Genomic DNA, 19,489 nt, shown 5'->3' on the forward strand with positions numbered 1-19,489 from the left:
AAACTTTAAAAAAACTGTTACATATACTTGTATTCCAATCTGCTTGGAATATTCTAATTGCCTTTTTTTAAAAATAATTATAATACTGTACCTGTTAACTAGTTTTAATAGATTTCTCCACTTCTGCCGAATAATAATAGACCATAGCCCTTTTAATCTGCCATCATGTGGAAAATTGCAAAGAATGAAACTATTTCTTAGTTACTTTCATTCAGAGAATTCCAATGAATCAAATCCCTTCCAAGTAAATCCTATTATACAAAATTCCAAAAACAACACACAAAGCATCTCACCCTGGCCTCTTTAAACATTTCATACAGCACACATCTATGTTCTCAATAGTTTGTGCAAACTATTTGTTTACCTTTTGCTTATTCCTTTTAAACATTTAAAAATGTTTCCAAATAATTTAAAGAAAGGCAGATCCAAAACAGAATTTCTCTGCAAACCACATGGGCATATCAAGAATTATCTAATTTACTTCAAAATTATTAGCTGCCCAATGCCATTTATATCTTTTATCAGACTGATGACTTCACAACACAAAAAAAATGTTATTGTGAATTCAGATTGTAGAAGAAAAATAGAATGCAAACCAGATATATTGCTTGCCAATGAACTACTGACCATTTCAGGGAAAGAGGTTTGAAAGTAGATAAAAACATATCATAGGTTCCAATTGTCACAGCAACAGTGAGGCACGCAAATATATTGCATCATGCTCCTAATTTTGGCATGATAAAAATTGTTCTGTTCTGCTTAATTTGATCTCTTTTCAAGAGTGGAGTGTTTTATTGTCGTAAGTCCCAAAAGGAAAGTATGAAATTCTTACTTGCAGCAGCACAATAGAATATGTAAACATAATACCTAGTCGATAGCACAATAAACAATAAGAAGTGCAATAAATTTTAAAAAAGATAGTGCAAACACAAAACGCAAAATCCCTTGTGCAACCAAGGCAGTTTGTATTGTCCAATAGCCTGATGATTGTCGGGAAGAAGCCATTCCTATACCTGGACAATACAGTTTCCAGGCTCCTATATCTTTGTCTGGATGACAGGAGTGAAGTGAGAGCATGGTCAGGATGGTGTGGGACCTTTGGCTGCCTTTTTGAGGCAATGCCCTTTTTGAGGGTAGATCCCTTCTATGGTGGGAGGTCATTGCCCATGATGGACTGGGCAGTGTTCACCTATTTCTGTAATTTCCTTTTTTCCTGGGTGTTCAAGTTGCCAAACTAGGCTGTGATACAACATCAATTTGCTCTCTACTGCACACCTGTCAGAGTTCAAGATAATATTTGTCGACATACCAAATCTCCTCAATCTCTTCATGAAGTAGAGGCATTGATGGACTTTCTTTTTGATTGCATCAATGCACTGGGTCCAGGACAGATTTTCAGAGATATGCACACCCAAGAATTTAAAGTTATTGACTCTCTCCACCAGCAAACCATTGATGAAGATGGATTTATGGATCCTCAACTACACTGTATACCTATCACACTCTCTATGTGCTGTCATGTAATAATTATATAATTTTATATTTACAATGCATTCACAAAGTATTCAGACCATTTACATTTTCCACATTTTGTTACGTTACAGCCTTATTTTAAAAATGGATTACATTCTCTTTTTTTTGTCATCAATCTACACACAATACCCCAGAATGAAGAAGTGAAAACCGGTGTTTAGAAATTTTTGCAAAATAATTAAAAAGAAATAACTGAAATATCACATTTACATAATTATTCAGACACTTTGCTATGACACTCAAAATTGACCTTAGGTTCATCCTGTTTCAATGGATTATCCTTGAGATGTTTCTACAACTTCATTGGAGTCCACCAGTGGTAAATTAAATTGATTGGACATGATTTGGACAGGCACACACCTGTCTATATAAGGTCCCACAGTTGACAGTGCATGAGCAAAAACCAAGCCATGATGACAAAGGAATTGTCCGTAGAACTCCGAGACAGGATCGTGTCGAGACACAGATAATGGGAAGGGTATAAAACAATTTCTGCAGCATTGCAGGGCCCGAAGAGCAATGTGGCCTCCGTCATTCTTAAATGGAAGAACTTTGGAACCACCAGAGCTGACGCCCAGCCAAACTGAGCAATCGGGGGAGAAGGGCCTTGGGCAGGGAAGTGACCAAGAGCCCGATGGTCACTCTGACAGAGCTCCAGAGTTCCTCTGTGGAGATGGAAGAACCTTCCAGAAGGACAACTATGTCTGCAGCACTCCACCAATCAGGCCTTTATGGTAGAGGGGGCAGATGGAAGCTACTCCTCAGTAAGAGGCACAGGACAGCCGACTTGCAGTTTGCCAAAAGGCACATAAAGGACTTTCAGACCATGAGCAACAAGATTCTCTGGTCTGATTCAACCAAGATTCAACTCTTTGGCATGAATGCCAAGAGTCATGTCTGGAGGAAACCAGGCACCGCTCATCACCTGGCCAATATCATACCTACGGTGAAGCATGGTGGTGGCAGCATCATGCTGTGGAGATGTTTTTCAGTGGCAGGAACTGGGAGACAAGTCAGGATCGAGGGAAAGATGAACAGAGCAAAGTATAGAGAGATCCTTGATGAAAACTTGCTCCAGACTGGGGCAGAGGTTCACCTTCCAACAGGACAACAACCCTAAGCACACAGCCATCAAAACGCAGGAGTGGCTTCGTGACAAGTCTGTGAATGTCCTTGTGGCCCAGCCAGAGCCCGGACTTGAACCCAATCTAACATCTCTGGAAGGACCTGAAAATAGCTGTGCATCGACCCTCCCCATCCAACCTGACAGAGCTTGAGAGGATCTGCAGAGAAGAATAGGAGAAATTACCGAAATACAGGTGTGCCAAGCTTGTAGCGTCATACCCAAGAAGACTTGTAGCTGTAATCGCTGCCAAAGGTGCCTCAACAAAGTACTCAGTAAAGGGTCTGAATATTTATGTATATGTGATATTTCAGTTATTTATTTTTAATTACTTTGCAAAAATTTCTAAACACCTGCTTTCGCTTATTTATTATGGGGTATTGTGTGTAGATTGATGATAAATAAAATAATTTAATCCATTTTAGAATAAGGCTGTAACATAACAAAATGTGGAAAAAGTGAAGGGGTCTGAATACTTTCTGAATGCACTGTATGCTACTTTCATTTAATTATTCATTTTTAATATTGGCCTGTGGACATCATGTCCTTGTGCAAATTAAATGAATCAAGCAAACATGTAACAGTGAATTTTCTGACAGATCTTGGTTCAAATGTAAATATTTTCTGTTCCTTCCCAAAGACAACCTAAAGTTACGAGATAATGAAAGCAGAATGATCTCATGGTGCCAAAAAGCTTGATGAAACGCCACCCACTTGCATTTTTTAAATTAATTCTAGTAAAGCTGATCAACGTCAGATTCAACACAAATTAAATTCCAACCAATTCTAAGGCTGAAAAAGGTCTTGCCACTGGAAGGTCAGAGTTTGGGCAATGAAATCACAATAACTTTCAGGGAAATGTAGAAACAAGGAACTGCAGATGCTGGTTTACAAAAAAAGACACAAATCTGTAGGAAAACTAGTCTTTTTGCACTCCTTCACTCCTGGGACTGAACACTGCTGTAAAACACCCAAACAAAGAAAAACGCCCAAGTCCAGTGACACATGGTGTTGCAGTGTAAAGTGAACTGAGTGAAACAAGCACAGTTTAGGTGGTGCCAAGCTTGGCTTCTGACTTTGAAAATAAATCCTTTGAATTTAGGAAGGAATTGCAAGAATCTGTAGCATAAGTTGGTAAATTTTACTTCAGTCACGTGAGTGACTACGTGAAGACCCCACCAGCACACATGCGCAACATATCGTCTCACGCATTGCACAGCGACAGGTGGGGTGAAGAGTTCTCCCGCAGCGGCAAGGTTTAAATACGGGACCTGCAGGTAAGATACTATTCTGAGTTTCTGTATTTTGCCCTTGTGTTCTCTGTTTCAGAAAACCATGGACAAGGGCAAGAAATCAAAACGGGTCGTGTCTCGACTGGCTGCGGGGGACCGCGAAAGTTCCGGCAGTCAACAGCGACCGGCGGCACCTGGATTGCAATCTTTGCGGTCCGTAGTCACCGACGTAACACCTGCTCAGCTGGGATCAGCGCCGCGAGCTGCATAGCCCAAACCAACTCAGCGGACTGGTGGAAAAGCGAAGCAGAAGTCGGTCCGGCCGGTTGACTCGGATGAGTCGGGCCAGGAAGACTCGCTGCCGGGGAGGTGACCGCATTTCCTGCATGGAGCGGTTGATGGAGCAAATGCTCCAACGTGACATGCTCCGTGAGATGGAGTATGGTCACCATGGGAGTCGTAGGACACCCATTACAGCACCATACCCAGGGCTGTATAATGCATCTCCCTCGACAGAGGGGAGCATTATGGGCTAGGGCTGGGCTGGCCCCGAAGAAGGTGGTATGGCTGAAGAAACCGACAGTGTGCTCGGGGTGCAGAATCTACAACAGCTGCTACAACAGGTGGTCACGAAGTTTGCGCTGCTAGCGCAAACAGGACAGCCGTTACAACCAAAGCTGGCAGCCAGTATCGACTACCTGTCCTTTAACCAAATACAGGAACAGGTAGTCAATGAGACAACAGCAAAATACATGGCTCCTGAGAACTGTGTCTCATTAAATGTCCCTGCAGTGAATAGTGCTATCTGGGGGTACATTGGAGCCGGCATCAGAACCCAGGAGGTGAAGATGCAGAAGATATTAAAACTTCTTACATCGGGCATAACGGCATCTGCTCGTTCCGTGGATGGAACGGAGATGACGGAGACTCAACAAGACACTCTGGCACTGCTCTGTAACACGCAATATGAAATGAATTGCCTGATAAACAATGCTGGAACAATGTGAGGTTATCCACTTTGGTAGCAAAAACAGGAAGGCATATTACTATCTAAATGGTGCCAAGTTGGGAAAAGGGGAAGTACAACAGGATATGAGGGTCCTTGTTCATCAGTCAATAAAAGTGAGCATGCAGGTACAGCAGGCAGTGAAGAAAGTGAATGGCATGTTGGCATTTACAACAAGAGGAGTTGAGTATAGGAGCAAAGAAGTCCTTCTGCAGTGGTATAGGGCCCTAGTGAGACCACACCTGGGGTATTGTGTGCAGTTTTGGTCCCCCAATTTGAGGAAGGACATTCTTGCTATTGAGGGAGTGCAGCGTAGGTTTACAAGGCTAATTCCCGGGATGGTGGGACTGTCATATGCTGAGAGAATGGAGCGACTGGGCTTGTATCTTCTGGAGTTTAGAAGGATGAGAGGGTATCTTATTGAAACATAAGAGATTATTAAGGGTTTGGACACGCGATGTTGGGGGAGTACAGAACCAGGGACCACAGTTTAAGAATAAGGGATTTAGCCATTTAGAATGGAGACAAGGAAACACCTTTTCTCATGGAGAATTGTGAGTCTGTGGAATTCTCTGCCTCAGAGGGCGGTGGAAGCCGGTTCTCTGGATACTTTCAAGAGAGAGCTATATAGGGCTCTTAAAGGTAGCGGAGTCAGGGATATGGGGTAGTGGCAGGAACGGGTTACTGATTGGGGATGATCAGGCATGATCACATTGAATGGTGGTGCTGGCTGGAAGGGCCTATTCCTGCACCTATTTTCTATTGTTTATTGTCTATAACTATTCCTCTAACATTGGTTGAGGTTCTATTACCCGAAACAGCAGTACAGATTTAAGATCATACTGCCCATTCAAACTCCCAATATAGTACGGATTTGTTTGATCAAGGTGCACATCACTCACCTGGAGAAGGCTTAGATGCTTGCCACACACAGATTTCAATGATAAACCTTTTGCACAGGCCAAGTGACACTGCATGTGCTCAGTGTGGTCCTCTATGCAGTTCACAGTTGCATGATTCACTGATAAAGTTTTACACTGGTCTTGATTGCAAGAACATGAGGCATACCTACAACAAAAGATGGGGGGTGGGGGGTGGGGGGGTAAACAGGTTGAACTAAAATTCAAGCTATAACATAACAGAACGTATTACTTCAATCATGTTAATTTAATGAATGAGGCCAATGTTACTAAAACAAAATAAAGGAAATTAAAGAAAGTTTGATTGACTGGAGTAGGAGATTGACGGTAGTAAAGCATTTTGCTAGTATTTGGAATCCCATGGTTGAAGTAAACCATTTATTATCTCCACAGTTTAGCTATGAACTGGGGTCAGCACTATCATGTTTAAAAGTAATTTATATCTGACAGATGACATCTCTGCAAGATGCCAGCTGTAGGAAAGGAGGTACCATAAAGATTTATGGTATCTCTTTAAAGAAAATAAGATTTCTGGATGGTGCATTGCATTAGGCATAGGCCTTTCTTCAGCATGTCAAGATAAATCAAACTATCATGAATCAAGGTAAAGGGCAGCACAGTGGCACACCTGAACGAGTTGCTGCCTCGCAGACTGGGGTTCGATCCTGACCTCGGGTGCTGTCTGCGTGTAGTTTGCATGTTTTCCCTGTGACTGCATGGGTTTCCTCTGGGTGTTCCAGTTTCCACTCATATCCCAACGTGCAGTTTACTCTCATATCCCAACACGCAGGTTTGTAGGTTAATTTGGCCTGTGTAAAATTGTCGCTAATGTGCAGAGAGTGGGGGAACGTGCACAAATGGTTGATCGATGGTTGACGAAGACTCATTGGCTGAAGTGTTGGCACCCATGCGATATCTCTAAACTAAACTAATCCGTGGTGATGGGATGTTTATTCTATCTGACCTTCAGGTATCAAATGAGTGGGCAGATGAAATCCAGTTTATAGATGGTGCAAACACCATCAAAAATATTTGTTGACTTATGTTAAAATCGAGTTGTTATTGCACATCCAGAACAAACTCTAGTGGCTGGGAACTGTAAGATTATTTATCTTGCATCCAACCACTGTTGTGGTCAATCTAGAAAATCTTGATACAGGCACAAGATGACCAGCTGTTACAGGGATGAACAATTCATCATTCTTTTGCATTAAATAAAGAGTTAAACCTCACCCTTGAGGGTATAGATCTAATACCTTTGTTTGTGATCCTTGCTACCCTCTTGCTTTGCACAATTGGGTGTAATGGTAGAAACAAGATGATTGGAGACACGCAGGGCCACTCCAGAAACAGCTACAAATGGTGAGGAGCCATTCAGCAGAACCGATGCTATCTTATGGAGGTTGAAGTCAAGTTTGTGAGGCACATTTATGATCAGCGGATTCTTTTTGCAACTCAGCTCATAAGTACCTGTAATCCAAAAGGACAAGCAGATTAATGGAAACGACAACATGACAGGAAATAAATCAGCAGCCACTATTTATCTTCCTCTTCTTTGATGAAAAAAAGTCTTCCAGAAAAGGGTAATTTTAACGTAAAGCATAACTAAGTGCACATTTCAAATTTGACATTATAAACTCGCTGGAGACAGGAGAGAGACGGCAGATGCTGTCATCTTGAGGAAAAAACAAACTGTTGGAGATACTGAGTGGTCAGGCAGCATCCATGGAGGAAAGGTAAAGCTGGATCACGAACCTTCAGTCTGATGGGGTACAGGGAAGATAACTGGAGCTTGGTGGGAAAAGGTGGAGCTTTCTGGCAAATAATAGAGGGATCCAGGTGAGGAGGGTTAAATGGCAGATGAGTCAGATGGGGAAAGAACCATGGAGATTGTAACCAAGACTGGAGACGAAAATGGCAAGAGAGATGATTCCTTCAGTCTGAAGACGAGTCCAAACCCAAAATGCCGTCTGTCTACTTCTTCAACAGATAATGCCTGACCTGCTGAGTTCCTCCAGCTGGTTGTCTTTTATTATTAACCCATTGATGGTTGAGTATTTTTCACTGAAGGGTCTATTATCTGCTCTGCAGGGCCATTTGTATTTTCTCCATTTTGCTATTGACTTATTGTTGGGCTATGCAAAAGGTAGAACCCACGCTTTACTCAATCTTCCACTGTACAGACTCCTCTATTATCATGTGCTCATTTATGGATGAGTTTTAAATATTATGCTGGTCAACATTGAGAAAATATCACTCTCCAGTGCATAAATTTATAAAAACATGGAAGCTGGCCTATAAGAAGGTATTTAAAGCTTCTCTGATGCATTGCCAATGGCAAAGAGGCTTAAGTAAAGTTTTGTCTACCTTTTAAAGAACTAACGAGTTGGAGTGACTAGGTGGACAAAAATACATTCAGTCCCACTGCATTTTGTGAATGGAAAGTGTATTGCAAATTCATCCTTCTCATTCTCATCCTTCCAGGCATTTGGATGGTAAAGACAGCTCTGGAAACAGATAGATGCCACTCAACCTTTATTATAACATGTGCATAACATTTCAATTGAATTAGTTAAAGGTTGAGTGACATCTACCTGCTTCCCGTGGATGGCTTTTCTTGTCCACCTCATTGAAACTTACCGAATAGTGAAAGGCCAGGATAGAGTTGATGTTTCCACTAGTGGGAAAATCTAGGACCAGGGGTCAAACCCTCAGAAGGAAAGGATGTGCCTTTAGAAAGGAGATGAGGAGGAATTTCTTTAGTCAGAAGGTGATGAATCTGTGGAATTGAGACGGCTGTGGAGGCCACGTCAATGGATATTTTTAAGGCAGAGATTGACAGATTTGTGATTAATAACTGTGTCAGGGGTTACACGGAGAAGAAAGTAAAATGGGATTGAGAGGGAAAGATAGATCAGCCATGATTGAATGGCGGAATAGACTTGATGGGTCGAATGACCTGATTCTGCTCCTATAACATGAACTTGTCGTCTACAAGCGTGGATAAATGAGAATGAGTTGGGTGAATTTTCAATACACTTTCCATTAACAAAATGCAATGGCACCGAATGTCCTCTTGTCCACCTTGCCAAGGCCGAATACCTTGCACAGGTCAGTACCTGGAGATGAATCCTCAACAATCATGATGGAAAAGAAAATCACTGCTGGATATCACATAAAGCACAAGGTGGTGCACATTTGTGTTGTGTACAACAAAGGGGTTGTGTATCCCTCTAACCTGATCTATAAATTCCACTCATCATTCACAGTAACACAAACGGAACTGTTGACGTTTCTGATTTGCCCTTTCTTTATCTCATTAGCAGCTTTCTGGGAGCAAATACCATCCACAATATACACTTAGTATTACAGATGAGCATTGGTGAGTAAAATCCACCAGTTAAAAAAATTCATTAAGTTTTATAAATGGATTTTATTTAAGAAAAAGAACCTGGCTCCAATTTGCTGTGCTGCTCAAACAGCAGAGCTATGTCATGCTGGTCTGAAGTGCCAGGATTCATGAATACTATCCAGAACAAAAGCCGATGCAGCACAAGGACGAATTGCTCTTGGGATAACGTCATGTACTAATATTAAGCCGTGACATTACAAATAAACTGATCCCATTCATGGCCAACTACTGTGCAGGCACCAGCTCCAGCAACCGCGCTGAGCAGCAGAAATCCTGGCTGATCTTTTTTCCTTTTTCCTTATCAAAAGAGTTAATCCAATTGAGGTCTCTGTTAGGATTGGCTTGCGGGTGCAATCCTTGCTTCAGAACCTGAAAGTCAGGGCTTGAAGTGAGACTCCAAACACTTGAACATGAAATCACTGGCTCCTCGCTTGAAGAGCAATTAGTAATGGTCATTACATGCTGCCAATGACGATGATATCCATATCACATTATTGTATGAAAACTCTCTACTCTGGTAATGCCTTTCCATTTCAGCACACAAATTATGAAAAGCCACAGCAATATTCAATAAGCATGAACAATCTCCCAATGTTGCACCCACCTCTTATCCCAAAACCCGGTTATTTATTTTGTTGCTATAACTGGCATCTTGCCATGCGCAAACGACCTGTGATGCTTCTCTGTACAACAACAATGGCTACATTGGCAAAGTACCTCATTGGTAGGAAAGTGCAAATTCCCTCATAAATGCGTTTTATTTATTTCCCAGTCTCACCGTCATCCAGGTCAGGAACTGCCAGGAGTTGCCTTGCCCGGTCAGCATGTCACAGCTGCACTGAAGCCCGTCCACCTGCCAAATGAGTCTTGAGGGAGCTGGAGCTCACGTTTAAACTTTAACTTTTGCTGCTGCCAGTTAAAGTATAAATTTATGGTTTTCAAAGTATTGCATGAACATTCCAAAGTAGTCCTAGTAACGGGCCAACTGACAACATATGTTATTGCTCCTCAAGGCACCACGCGTGTTCTAAAAATAGTCTTCATGCCTGATAGGTGGAAGGACTTACCACCAGCTAGGGATGACACGGAGGCGCAGCAGCAGGGTTGCTGTCTTACAGCACCACAGACCCATGTTTGATCCTGACTAAGGGTGCTGTCTGTACAGAGATTGTACATTCTCCCCCTGACCGCGTGGGTTTTTCCCGGGTTTCCTCCCACAATCCCAAGACGTACTGGTTTGTAGGTTCATTGGCTTCTCCCCATCTCCACTCCTTTCCACATTCCACAGAGGCAGAATTCCACAATTTCCACAATTCCCTGGTTCACTCATCCCTTCCCACCCAAACCACCCCCTCCCCAGGTACTTTCCCCTGCCACACCTGTGCCTATATCTCCCTCAACTCCGTCCAAGGACCCCAACGATCCTTTCAGGTGAGGCAGAGGTTCACCTACGCCTCCTCCACTGTTCCAGGTGCGGACTTCTATATATCGATGAGAACAGGTGCAGACTCAGCAACAGTTTCACTGAACACCTTCCCTCAGTCCACCTAGGCCTATTTGATTTTCTGGTTGCTAAACACTTTAACTCCCCCTCCCATTCCCATACTGAGTTTTCTGTCCTGGGCCTCCTCCACTGTCAGAGTGAGACCCAATGCAAATTGGAGGAACAGCACCTTATATTTTGCTTGGGTAGCTTACAACCCAGCGGTATGAATATTGGTTTCTCTAACTTCAGGTAACCCTTGCTTTCTTTATCTCTCCGTCCCTCTCCCACTCTAGTTCTCTGACTAGTATTACGGTCCTCCTAATTAACCTCACTGTTTATATGCCTCATTGTCACCATCCCCTCAGCCAACAATGACATTCTACATTTACTTGAAGGGTCTCGCATCATCTGCTTTAATCAGTCATTTTCACACCTTACCCTTCCATCTCTCTAGTTTCCCTTTCCCCTGACTCTCAATCTGAAGGGTCTCGACATTCATTTCTTATGGTCTCACATTCATTTGTCTTTAATGTAACCATGGTCCCTGAGCCCTTCACTTTCTCATAACATATTCATGTACTTTTTAATATTGTAGAATTGATTTCATTTACAATGTTTTTTTATTCCACATTCCCTATTTGATTTTCCTATAACATTTTTCATTGCAGCCTTTCTTTCGAGCTCTTGCAATCAGTTGGGCCTTCACTTCTCCTTGAATTTGTGTTAGCCTGTCTCTTTTATCTTATTACGACTTCATTTTTTAAATTGGGGATGATGAAAGAAGAATTGATAATTAGAGTAATGAAAAAATCCATGGCATTAAGGGGAACAAAGTGGCTGGCTAGAACATACATACCCAGAGTGTGGTTGCGTCCATTGGTATCAGTAAACTGGATTATAATCGATTTACGCTGTTGATCAAACAATGTTGTACCATCTGCGGATAAATAAATTACAATCGAACTGGCCACATCGGGGCGATCAAAAAAGACCTAAGTTTTAAAAAGAGACATGGAGAAAACAGCATTTGAAATATCAACAACGGTTTGAACCCACTTAAGGGTTAGCAATGAAACCTGTGAAAGTGAGAAATTTATTCAGATATACATGCTGTACAATGTAAACTATTGTATTTGAGACAGAACAATAAACATTCTGGGAAAATCTTTAATTAGAACTATAATATATTTTAGAAAACACAGAATATTGATTCTATGATTCCAGAATAAATTTTAGAAAGCACAGTGAAATAGAACCAAGAGGAGACCATTCAGCCCTTGTAGCCTTCTCTGCTATTCAGTATGATTCCAGATGATCTTTAATTTCAATACCATAATTAGGGCTGCCAACTTTCTCACTCCCAAATAACGGACAAAGTCAAAATAAGGGACAAATTCCCGACGGCAATTCGTTGGCTGACTCGGCCGTGGCTGGGTAAATGATGAGTTGGCCCGGGTGCTGGACTGCACACACAACCCAGCCGGCGGGCCAGCTGAGGAGTTTTGGCCCAGGCGCCGGAACTTGCATGCGACATCACGCGCTAAGTCCAGCACCCCATCTAACCTATGAACCGATGTTCGGCCATGAGAAGGAGGGGTGATGGTGTCAGCAGTAAGCGAACGACCGAAGGTCGGACAGCAGGCCGGGTTGCCGACCGGTGGGGCCATAGGCGAGGCGTTGCTGTTGCACTCCATGGGCTACACTACGTCGGGACGGGCAGGCGGGGCCGGACGTGCCGCTCCGACCCAACAATCCCCTCGACAAGAGGAGTAGTAGTCAAATATGGGACAAGGGTGGTCCCATATGGGACAAACCAATTTAGCCCAATATACGGGATGTCCCGGCTAATACAGGACAGTTGGCAACCCTAACCATATTCCACCCCCTTTTCCATGCCCTTTGATAGGGTTTTATTGTGTTTAAAAAGTTGTCATTGTTCTTCGTATAATCATTCAGTGGCTTAGTCTCCATGATAGTGACTTCCACAGGTTCCATGTCTCAATTTTAAACATCTTACACTGCATCCCAAGACTGTAACATCTCCTCATTCTGGATATCCCCACCTTGGATTCAGTCTGTCCACTCCTGTCAGAAGTGTGTAAGTTTCAATTAGATTCTCTAATCTAGTCCCAGGCACTCCCTCTTCTCCCCTCTCCCATCAGGCAAGAGGTACAGAAGTGTGAAAGGGCATATCTCAGGATACAGCATGACACTGCAGACATGGTTCACCCATTCACACTAGTTCCATATTATCGTGCTTTCTTATTCACTCCCTACATACTAGGGATAATTAACCTACATTGTAGATAATTAACCTACAAACCCGCACATCTTTGGGATGTGGAAGGAAACTGGCGAAACCTGAAGGAAACCCACATGGTCACATGGAGAATGTTCAAACTACACACAGACAGCACCCAAGGTCAGGATTGTACTCATAAGATCATATGTGAAAGGAGCGCAATTAGGCCATTTGGCCCATCAAGTCTACTACGCCATTCAATCATGGCTGATCTATCACTCCCTCATAACCATATTCTCCTGCCTTCTCGCCATAATCTCTGACACCCGCTCTAATCGAGAATCTATCTATCTCTGCTATAAAAATATCCACTGACTTGGCCTCCACAGTCTTCTGTGGCAAATTCCACAGATTCACCACCCTCTGACTAAAGAAATTCCTCCTCATCTCCTTCCTAAAAGAACATCCTTTAATTCTGAGTTTACGACCTCTAATCGTAGATTCTCCCACCAGTGTAAACATCCTCTGAGGCAGCAGGTCTACCAGCTGCACCAATGTGCTGCCCCTCAGTGGAGTGGAGTGTACCACGTTTCATCAAGAATCAATCAAAGACTGAATGTTTATACTCATCAATGAAGCAGCATTTGCAATAAAGAATGCAAAACCTTACCTTTAACCAGATATTTTCTTCATCATTCACGCTGTGGTATGAATGAGGTTTGTTGAAGTCATTGACATTAGCAGTGTAGAAGGAAGCAGTGCATGGAAACCAGGCATACTGAGACAACCTGGCGGTCTCATCCAGAAATGCTGTCTGGCAAACCTGGAGAGTCAGGGAGGATTCAAATGTTACAAATGAGATTAGTACAACATAAATGGGCAACTATCCAGGCGGGGAGTTCATAGCATCATAGAGTTATACACGGAGGAAACAGGCCTTGTCCCAATATGTCCCAGCTGCACTAGTTCCAACTGCCCGCATTTGGTCCATATCGCTCCAAAACTGACCTATCCATGTTCCTGTCTAAATGTTTCTTAAACGTTGAGATAATGTCTGCCTCAACTACCTCCACTGGAAGCTTGTTCCAGACCCCTACCACCCTTTGTTGAAAAGTTGCATGATTTCGCAAAGAGATCGATTTTGAAATATAGTACTTTCTCTGATGAAATATAGTACTTTCTCTGATGAAATATAGTACTTTCTCTCATGAAAGCGACAAGGAAGAATGGTGAAGAAATTCCGAATATATTTGTGAACTGGCTTCTTGCTCCATCACCTCACAAATAAAACACCACCAGGAAATCTTTTTATCATGGATGAATAAAGGAATAAAACAATAAAAATAGGCATATAGAGATAGACACATCAAGTGCACATTGTTCAGTGAAACCCTCTGGTTCAGCAAAAACAAGGTGATGAATACTCCTGCTTTCTGAAATTTCAGCAGAAATTTCTGTTCCATGTCCACCATAAAGTAACAGAAGATGGACCGCCATGAAAAGAAGCAAAGTTGAATATTTGTATAGCATTGGGTATTATTAAGGTTTAATTTCTTTGGTCAGAGGGCAATGAAACCGCCAAGCAGGAAATAAAAGCAGAAAACGCTGGAAATACTCAGCAAGTCAGGAATCATCAGGAGAAATTAATTTATGCTTAGGTTCATTATGGCACAAGGAAAATTTAAACACAGGGAAGATTTAGAACATGCCATTGATGAAGTCGTATCCAAAATGGAAAAGTAGATCTGATGTAAGAATAATCATATGTTATGGCTGGTGAGTTCCAGTATACCTTCAAAGGAGAACGTTTAAATTAAATCCCCGACTCTCTTCATTACATCTTATTTATTGTATTAAAAGTGTAACTGAACCATCCTATCAACAACTAGAGAGCAGTCCTGAGCTACTATCTAGCTCATTGGAGACTCTCGGTCTAATTTTGATTGGACTTTACTGGATTTTATCATGTATTAGTGCAATGTGGATGGCATGATTGTAATCATCTTTCTGCTGTCTGGTTAGCACAACAAATGTTTTTCACTGTAACTCGGTACACGTAACAATAAACTAAATTAACTAAACATGACTAAATTAACTAGGATATGACATTCTCCATCCCATAACCCACTGTGTGAATAGCTAAACTTGGTCATAGTTATCATGTCCAATTAGGGTGATCAGGTTGTTGAATCCTTTTTGCCTACCTTTGTTACATCAGGTTGCCCTGTGACCATTTGAACTGGACACCTTCTCTCATCCTGATGGGACGTCAAGGCTCCTGTTGCCCATTGATCAGTGAATCCTTTAGGTGTGGCAAAGCCGCAGTCGTGAATACTTTTACTTTTCTCAAATTCCTCGCAGATTCCATCTCCATCATACACATAGCAGAGGCTAGGCTCACCTGAAAATAATATTTTATTTGAATTTTATCCCAACAATTCACATTAAACAAAAAAGAACATAAAAAAGAATCCTGGGTATGCTATTCAAAACCTCACACTACTAGGAAGTGCAGAGATCATCGTTCTCTGGATAAACATCTACCTAAATTGCAAACATAAAGATCGAACAAAAATCAACACAACTATAATGACATTTGAAAGACATCTGGACAGGTAGAGAGATAAGGGCCAAACATATCGCAGACAGATGGGACTAGAGTAGATTGGACATCTTGGTTGGCTAGGTCAAGTTAGGCCAAAGGGCTTGTTTCTATACAGTATGACTATGACAACTTTTTAAATTGATGACAAATGGAAAAAGTATACTTGTATGTGTTCGTTATACATTAAAGCAGAAATAAAATGTAAATGAAACCGCTGTGCAGGAAATTAAAGCAGTAATCTCTGGAAATACTCCGCGGTGATAGAAAATAAGAACAAGATGTTGTCCGGATGCAAACACTATCCCCTTCATTCCTTCATATGGTGCTGTGAGGTCAGTTCAATGCCACATCCAATAGAGGACAGTTCTGACTGTACAATAGCTCACTTCGAAGTCCTAATCAATGGTGCCTGGAGCATGTTATTTAGACCAGTTGAGACATTGGAGTCCATTGTCATAGGGTGTAGAGATTGGAGACAACAGATGGAGGCAACGTGACACCACAAATGAATAAAAGATCTTGGATCACTGATTTGGAGCTATACTCAGTTGGCATTGAGATAGAGATTGACAGTGCAAAAACAGGACCTTCCAAAATTGTCCTTGCCAACCGGAACTAATCCCATTTGCCTGCATTCTACCCTTACCCCTCAACATTTTCTATCCATGAACCTGGTGAAATGGTCCATAAATGTTGCAATTGTGCTTACTTCTACCACTTCCTCTAAATGTGCATTAAATGTTACTGTGCGGATAGTGACAGGGACCCTGAAATCCACTCCATTGAGATTCCAATGCTTTCCATGAGGTGGAATATAATTACAGATAATGCCAATATACCACAACTTCATTTAACACAACTTAGCAAACCAAAATAAAAGTATTCAAAATAATTAAAATTAATAACTCATATACACATGTTAAAAAAGGCCAAAGTTCTTAGTGCAACCCAAGACAGTCTATAGTTCATTGTTGACATTAGTGTTGTGTAGATTTTAAGAGCCTAATAATTGCTGAGAAGAAGCTATTGCAAACTCCGTGCAGATAGCACCCAACATCGGGATCAAACCTGGGTTTCTGGTGCTGCATCACAGTGACACAGGTGAAAAGTGAGCAAAGGAAAACTATAAAATGAACCACGAGAACTGTTAGCTGCAAGCAGCCCAAGGCTATTGGCTGGCTTGCAGAAATCCTGGAATTGGCATCAGCTCAAATACCAGAAGATATTGAAATCCTGTGCAGCAAGAAGCTATGGTGATATGGGCTCATGCATAAACTAGTAATTGGACCTATAGAATACACGCACTGGGAAAGATTGACAAGTCTGTGTTGATATTTATGAATCTTCTCTCAGGAATCTTCATTTAATTGCATTAGCATATTCCTCCATTCTTTTATTTTCTTTTTATCTAATTAAACTTTAAATCTAGCTGATTATATGCAAAGATTCAAAGGCACACTGGGTACATCAACAACTTCTGGGAAAAGGCAAGGTTGTCATCTCAGAGAAAGAGGCCTCGTTCTTTTGCCTAATGTACATTCACAATTGCTGAAAAAAAGCATATGTCCTCGTAGCTGTCCAGAGGTGCTTTACTTCATGGCAAAAGCAATTTGGCACATCAAAGCACCCCCTAAAGTACGCTCGTTCAGAGTTTGGGTTTCAGAAGTGCGTGAGATCGAGCAGTAGTATAAACAAGAATTGGGACGTTATGTTACTTATTTTACTGCAGGGCATTTTCTTAATTAACAGATCAGAGTCTCCAGATGTGTGACAGCATTTCTATAAACGTACCTGTTGTCTCGGATAACTGGTCATCTGGCTTGCTCACAAAACTAAGGTTAGGGTATTTCACTGACCCAGTTCGCTTTGCCATGTGGAGTGAATGAAAGCAACAGTAGACACGGCTCACAAATGGTTTAGATTAAGAGGGGTTGTTTCTTTTTAATTGGAAAAATCCAGTTTGTTTTCAAGAAGGCTTTACTACGAGAAGGAATGGTGCTAACGGCTGTCTCTGAATGCAATACGGAGGGGCATGAAGCTAATTAAATCCATGCACTTCCACTAATTAACAGTTACCTAATATTTGACCATATCACGTTGTAAAATGCCACCAACACCGCATAACTGAACCTTAATTAGTCCCAGTCTTCATCAAAGAAAGATACTAAAAACAAATTGAAGAAACATAAGCAATTGGTGGGAAAAGCGTAAACACCCTAATAAATTCAGACTTAATTGACACATAATCCCTTATAATGCAAGACACATGAGCATAAAAAGGGCCATTAGCCAACTACCCTCCGCTAAGCTTTAACCCATAAATAATCAGCATGACTTGAGGCCTCTGTTTGAGAACAATGTTGCTCGGTGAGACCACAAGCTGTGGTTCGTGACGGTCAAAACTAAAATTGCATTTAATCCAGTAACTAAATAGAATAATTACAAATACTTCAAGTTATTTACAAAATGGCAACTCCAGCTGCCAATACTACATTCAGCTTTCCAAATGATCTAGATCCTACTATGGCCTTAGGTAGCCTTCCTACACATCTACCATGGCACTAACATTCATGCCATCCATAAACGTACTAATCATCACACCTACATTCACACCCAGGTTGTTAATATACATCACACCAAGGGTTCTGCATCAATCCCTGCAGTACACCACTGTTACAGTCTTCCAATCAGAAAAATATCCTCCATCATTACTTCCTGCTTCATATCAATAAGCCGCTTTTCGATAAAAATTAGCCAGCTTGCCACGATCCCAGCTGACAAAGCTTCAGTGTAAAATTCCTTCTCTAACTCTGACTTTCTAACCATGCTTTCAGATTTAAAATGCTCCTCAAAACCAAGGCAGCACAGTGGTGCAGCTGGTAGAGTTGCTGCCTCACAGCATCAGAGACTCAGGTTTGATCCTGACCTTGCGTACTACCTATGTGGAGTTTGCATATTTTCCCTGTGAATGTGTGGGTTTCCTCCAGATGCTCCGGTATTGTCCCACATCCCAAAGTCGTGCAAATTGGCCTCAACATAGCCTAAAATGTGTAGGAAGTGGATGAGAAAACAAGACAATATGGAAACAGTGTGAATAGGTGACCATTGGGCGGCGTGGGCTGAAGGACCTGTTGCCTGTTGTATCTCTAATCTAAAACCTGCCTTTTTGACCAAGCTTTTGATTATCTGCTTGAAAAACATGTTGTGTGATTGTTCAGTTTATGTTTGATAATAATAATGGATTTAAGAGAGAGTTAGATAGAGCTCTAGGGTCTAGTGGAGTCAAGGGATATGTGGAGAAGGCAGGCACGGGTTATTGATAGGGGACAATCAGCCATGATCACAATGAATGGTGGTGCTGGCTCAAAGGGCCAAATGGCCTCCTCCTGCGCCTATTTTCTATGTTTCTATGTTTCTATTTAATATTGCACCATACATTTGGATCCTTTGCCACATTAAAGTTGCTGCATAATTAATGGTGTATCTAAGGCTCCAAGTTCCTAGTTCTCTGAAAGTGGCAACACAGATAGATAACGTGGAGAAGGCAACATATGTTATCCTTGCCTTTAAAGGTCATGGCATAGAATATAAACATTGAGAAGGAATGTTGCAACTTTTCAAAACGCTGGCAAGATCACACTTAAAGTATTGTGAGTATTCTCAATATTGCAGGATGTATGTGATTATGCTAACAAAAGCGCAGTGGAGATTCAAAGACACGTGGCCTGGATTGAAAGATGTTAGTTACGGAGAGAGATCACACAGGGTAGGCTTGTTTTCTTTGAGGGACAGAGGCTGAAGATGACCTGACAAAGGTATATACAATTATAACAGGCATAGATAGAATCTTTGTCCCATGGTTAGAGCATCAAAATCAATGGGCATGGATTTAAGACGAAAGAAAGGAGTTTAAAGAGTTTTTGAAGGGTA

General features: G+C 41.7%; 1 protein-coding gene across 1 annotated transcript in view; it reads right to left on the bottom strand.

Moving 5' to 3' along the window:
* The window catches only part of LOC129701031 (pappalysin-2-like), a 261,112-nt gene that overhangs the window by 99,361 nt on the left and 142,262 nt on the right, over nt 1-19,489 (bottom strand). The window contains exons 10-14 of the mRNA XM_055641962.1: nt 15,159-15,355; nt 13,625-13,777; nt 11,569-11,704; nt 7,071-7,284; nt 5,797-5,962 (exon numbers count right to left, since the gene is read on the bottom strand). Coding sequence (XP_055497937.1) covers nt 5,797-5,962; nt 7,071-7,284; nt 11,569-11,704; nt 13,625-13,777; nt 15,159-15,355 — 866 coding nt within the window. The remainder of the gene's footprint in view (nt 1-5,796; nt 5,963-7,070; nt 7,285-11,568; nt 11,705-13,624; nt 13,778-15,158; nt 15,356-19,489) is intronic.

Source organism: Leucoraja erinacea, chromosome 10, assembly GCF_028641065.1.
Source record: "Leucoraja erinacea ecotype New England chromosome 10, Leri_hhj_1, whole genome shotgun sequence".
Classification (NCBI taxonomy): Eukaryota; Metazoa; Chordata; class Chondrichthyes; order Rajiformes; family Rajidae; genus Leucoraja; species Leucoraja erinaceus.